Source organism: Bidens hawaiensis, unplaced genomic scaffold (genome assembly GCF_021521415.1).
Source record: "Bidens hawaiensis isolate Kalapana, Puna unplaced genomic scaffold, B.hawaiensis_p1.1 tig00002265_1, whole genome shotgun sequence".
Classification (NCBI taxonomy): Eukaryota; Viridiplantae; Streptophyta; class Magnoliopsida; order Asterales; family Asteraceae; genus Bidens; species Bidens hawaiensis.
In genome coordinates, this window is record NW_027491120.1 from 881886 (window position 1) to 887885 (window position 6000).

The 6000-nt window shown below is 31.1% G+C and overlaps 1 protein-coding gene across 1 annotated transcript in view; it reads right to left on the reverse strand.

Moving 5' to 3' along the window:
- LOC143613132 (uncharacterized) overlaps positions 1–5644 on the reverse strand; it is a 75464-nt gene extending 69820 nt beyond the window's left edge. Inside the window, exon 1 of the mRNA XM_077086929.1 lies at positions 5484–5644. Within this exon, the coding sequence (XP_076943044.1) occupies positions 5484–5644 (161 nt within the window). The remainder of the gene's footprint in view (positions 1–5483) is intronic.
- Between the last annotated feature and the right edge of the window lie 356 nt (positions 5645–6000).

A 6000-nucleotide genomic window follows, 5' to 3' on the forward strand; every position in this document is an offset into this window, starting at 1 on the left:
ATTTAAAGTAAATTTTTTGTTCTAAACAAGTCTTAAGCCCTTTAAGGCTATTTTTCATTCAACAAGTCGGATACCTTGACAATCATTTCTTTCCTTTCTATCTAGGCCGCAGGCCAAAAGAAAACATTTGTTTTTATGTGAAAGTTTTATAAAATTTGCAAATCTTTGCAATAGCTAAAAACCTTTTGTCTAAATAAATTTTATTTCACCATTAGATTTAAAAGCATCACGATTTACAACCGATTTTCGTAAGATTAAAGTTCTCTTTTCATCCCATTCATCAACGCCAATGAGTTTCGGCTAGGAAATCATGGCACCACCTCCCACGTCAACCTCTCCTACCCCAAATAAATCGACACTCGAGAAGACAAGCGTCACAAGCAACATTTTCGTTTCTTTAACTTCTCCTTCACGTATTTTTTTTTCTCGGACATACCCAAAGTGATTTTACATCCACGGCCTTTAGAATATTGTTACGAAGTTTATTTTGATTGTTCATTGATATTTGATCCATATTCGTTTGTATTTTACGAAACGTAAATTCGTACATTATTCTTATTCGCATTATTAAATCGGTTTACGTTTGTTATTTCGAATTCTCTGACTTATGACCAATTTCCCATCAACGTAATCGTTAAGTGGAAATTGGGACTATGAACATGTATGTGTACATAGTTACCTAATAGAAATCGTATTTTCATTTTATTTCTACATTTTACTATCGGTGACCGGTTCTCTCCAAACGAATACGTTTACTTAGAACCGGGACTGTGTCCCATGTACATGCCGAGTTTATCTGATGTTATATTTTTACACAAATTGTTTTGTTTATTCTTGCACTTCTCTTCCACTCAATGTTTTATTTGAACCATTTTATTGTTCTTGATTTCATCAGTTTAAGACAATTACTTTATTTTAATTTTGAAGTTCTAATTATATACTTGATAAGCACAAAGCTACTATAATTTTCTTTTCACAAACTTAATCGATTTCAATATGTTAATTTAAAATTTTCGTTTATCCATTTCATTTCAAGTTATTATCAATTTACATGTTTGTAAGATATAATTGTTTATTCATCTCAACGCTGCCATTGGTCACGTCAATGTTCTATTGGAGATTTTCATTTTTTTAAACATCATGATATTTTGATACTTAAAAGTTTCATTCATTTAAACTTGTCTCGAACCCAATGCGTTAACAAATTACATGTTCATATTTCGTTGGTTAAATGCTACGTTTACTTACCACGTTATTCTCAACCCCATTATTTCAATTACATGTTACGATGTTCATAATTCAATTGTTTTCATTCTTTAATTTCGTTACCTCTTTTATTTTGTTTTCAACATCGTTTACTTGGTTCAGACTACGATGATTTCATTTATTTGACTTAGTGTTTTTTCGTTATCCTTGGCATGAGTGGTATAACAATGTGTTTTGTAATGTTTTACCCATTAAATTCATTATTTTTTTATTTTTAACATTATATATGAGAATTTTATTCATTTATCTAAGTTCTATGTTTGAAAACCACACAATAGAACAAATTATATAGACCATCCGACGATAGAGGTAATTATGGGTCGACACGTAATTATCAAAGTCCTCGCAAGGAAAATATAATAAGTTCGGTTGTGTGAAATAACTCGGAACTTGGAATGATTTTGGGGAACGGGATAAATACAATATGATAAGAGCATGGTGGATACGCCGCTGGTACATCCTATATATAAGTGTCCATGCCATATTGGCGTTCTCTTGGGTCATTAAAAGATCGGCGTTATTCTATTTTTTTATTATGTATGTAAAAAATTGTTAAAATTTGTAACAACTCTGTGTATTAGTTGTTCTCGTTTAAAATTTCTATTTTTATTTTAATTTCGGGATGAAATTTCTAAAAGTTGTAAGTCATGTAACATTCGTTACTTTTCAAACCCGAAAAATCCGACCCGTTTTAAATTTTCGGTTTTTATTTATAAATATATGTATAAAAACATATTACAATATCCAAATCCATAATAAAATATACATTCAACATTTCTAATACCCGATGTGACACCCGGCATTTTCAGTTAAATCCAGTTGACTGTGTTAGTAAACCCAGTTAGTTTTGTTAACTAAGTTAATGAAATCTCATGCATATAGTGTCATGTATGCATACATTGAGTCGGTGGTGTCGTTGGTGACCTAAGTGAGAGTAACTAGTTATTGATAACTAGAATAATAAACTTGTCACACATGTTATTATATATGATATGTTATAATAAATTTGTCACACATGATATGTTACATGTATTATATGTGGTCGGTGAAATTGTGTTACATGCTACACGATTAGTTGTTGTATACTTATACGTTGTAGGAGAAGTGAATAATAAAAATAACATGACCTATGATATCTTACGTAACAAGTAACAAAAAGACTAGTACACAACATATGGTTACTAGAAAATGTTTATAAAAGAATGTAACATGTCACATGTAATAAAAACTGACATAACCTAAAGTTTAATAAAATTAATTGTGTCATAATGATTGTGTTAATGATGAGTAAATAACAGTTAATGTTATAACTTTTCTTTTTCTTCCTTTTGGCCGTCCATATCACATCATACACACATACATTTTATTTTTCTAAAACACTCTTAAAATATCATAATCAAGTTGGGTGATTCTTGAAACAAATAGTGATATAGCATTGATCAAGCAAGTAAGTAAGCATGGTTAATATATATTTTGTTTATGTTTCTTTGATTTGGGATTTTGGGATTGAGTATCCGAACACATGTAATCATAAGAAATAAAAAGATGATCAAGTTGATGGTTTAAAAGAAATTGTGTGTCTTGTCATAAAAGAAAATATGGAAACCTTTTGTACATAAATATTATTTTATAAATCAGTAAAATAATGAAATACATGAGATTTGGTTATAGAAAATGGTTCCTTGATGAAAAAGATCATAAGGATATAAGAATCATGATTTTTGTGACTTTTGGTTTGAATCTTCTTGTTGACAGATTCTGTGTTCTAGATTGTAGATTGTATAACTTGATGATACGTTGGTGTTTGTTATTGATTTGTGATACTATGATTAATTACTTTGAATCTAGTTTTTAAAAAGTCAAGAATCATAATTTTTGGACTTTGTTTGACTAGTATTTATTAATTTACAAAATCGGGTTGGAATCCTGATTGAAAGAGAAATTTTCTGAGCTGTGTTGTAAATTTAATAACTTGAGATTGAAAATAGATATGGGTGTTATTCCACTTCTGGAATGTTAAAAATTGAATTAGGAATTCAATCCAATAGGTCTTGCATCAATTGGACATATATGGAAGTTTTAGAAAATATTTACATTCTGTTGTGCTGATAAGGTAGCTGAAAATAGGTTGCTGTAGTGTATGAATTTTCATGATGTTTGTGGGTGTTGAAATATACAAGAAAATTTTATGTTGTTCCTAATACTTGAAAGTTTCTGTGGGAATTATTTGGTAAATTATTTGCTGTTTTGACTGGTTAGAAAAATAGGTTTTGTTGACTTAAAACCAGCCCATATTTATCCAACATGTTGTTTGGTAAAAATAGTTGTAGTTTGTACAAAGATTGTTGTGTTATATTGGAATTTGACTTTATTGGTCAACTTGAAATTATTTGACTAAATGCTTGGTCTTACTTATGGAAATGAAATTGGTAAAAGTGTGACTTAGTCATAGGGTTGAATGGAAAATGATTAACTGCAAATTACATGATCGATTGTTAGTTTGCGACTATGAATATCGTACGATTATTTTAAGTCTAGATAATTAGTCAAAAGCCACCAACAGGTCGTCGGTCAACATTTAGGGTCAACGGTAAATATTTTGTTCACCGGTCAATATTTTGTTCAACGGTCAATATTTTTAGTCAACGGTCAACAACATGGACCTTTTGGTCAAAAGTTAACGAAGGTCAAACTTTGGTCAAACTTTTAATAATCCGTGGGATTGTTTGGATACTAAGGATTTTAGGAATCCTTTAGAAAATACTTATTGTTCTTGTATGAATATCTACATTTTACAAGTCGTTAGTTAATATTAATTTTTATGCTTTAAATTCTAGTTCGTGACATTCAATTGCTTTTATTTCATTTACGTACTTTCGGTTCTATTTCAAGTTTGTGTTAAACATTAAGGTGAGTTTCTCAAACCCCATTTTTACTCTTTTACTACTTTTGGGAGTAGCATATATATCCTATCCAAATTACAATTTCGTTTATTCATTATTTACAAACTACAATTCGCTACATGGACCTGTGTGTTTACTTGTTACTTACTCAAAATTACTTACACACGGATTACTTCAATATAGTATGATCATACGCCCCCCTTTGCGCTCAATACATTTGTTGTTATGAGTGGAAAATGTCCTCATTATCCGAGTACGTTGGTGCACAATCCCAACTGGAAAGGACCTTACTTGCGCTTATCTGAGTACGCTGGTGCACAAGCCCAGTTGGAAAGGACATTACTTTCTCATTTACACTTGTTCATGGAATTGTATGATTTTTATGTACGTATATCAGAACTTGTGTGAACTCACCAACTATTCATTTAGTTGACTTTATTTTATGTATATGTTACAGGTACAATTATTAGAGGATGAAACGGAGAAGCACTAAAACTTAGGTTATATTAATAAATGGACAAGTAGTTAATTGTTCTTGTATTTTCCTTGTATTTCTTGTTTTAAACTTGTGTACTTGATTTTTAAATTAATTAATTATTATATTGTCACTTAATAGTGTCACATGTGTTTTGGGCAATATGTATGTCACACTCGGGCGTATTCCGCTTTAGCCGGGGTGTTACAGACAGCCTAGAAGAAAGCCATGTGTCGACATTGTATTGCTTTAATAGTATTTAAACATTAAAGATATTATAGATATATATATATATATATATTCTAAAATAACTTAGATTAATTAATTTTAATTTTATTATGGGCTGTGACTTCTCATGTACAAGTTATGATAATAAGATAATCGGGTGACAATGTGAGTGTAATTGTTTTTATAGAACCATAGTTACTAAAAGCATGTAATTTAAATTATTCTGTCTTTGTAATTTTTTAATTTCATAATTTTAATCTTTAGGAAATCTAAATTAATTTTACCGACGGAATAGTGAAGTAATATTTTACCAACGGAATAGTGAAGTAATATGCGTCAGTAAGACTATGAGTAGTCATAACTCTCCATTCCCAGGCATTATGCGTCACGTGGCGCCTAGTCAGAGTTGTGATTTTTTATAAAAATAGGGTGTAGTCATAACTCTCCACTTCCACGCGTTACATGACACGTGGCGCCCAGTCACTTTTACACTTTTTGTTTTTTTTTTTAAATCAAATAATATTTTATTTACACTTTTTGTTTTTTTTAGAATAATCAAATAACAATAATATTTTATTAAATAAATATTACATGAAAATTAAAAAAACTACTTGTCATCGTTGTCGTCCTCGTCATCTTCGCCCTCTTCGTCGTCGTCGTCCTCGTCGTCATCGCCCTCTTCGTCTTCTCCATTGTCGTCGTCGTCTTCATCATCGTCTTCATTGTTACCCTCATTTTGATCATTGTTTTCACCAGGCAAAGGCCGATACATCCAAAGATGTTGGACCAAATCCTCCTTTAGTGTGTTATGTATCTCTCTTGACCGCACGGAATCCGAGTTTTCGAGTCTTTGCTTCATACTTTCCGGAGTCCGTGGTGGATACGGGTCCGGTATGAAAGTTGGACATATTGCTCTTCCCTCGTCCTCGATGATCATGTTATGCATTATGATACACGCATACATAGCACATTTCATTCTTTCTAAAGACCATAGACGACAAGGATTTTTAACAAAATGTCATCGTTGTTGAAGAACACCAGAACACCTTTCGATATCCTTTCTCGCAGACTCTTGCACTTTCTTAAAATGTTGTCTTTTTTCATCCATCGGGTCTCTGAATGTTTTAA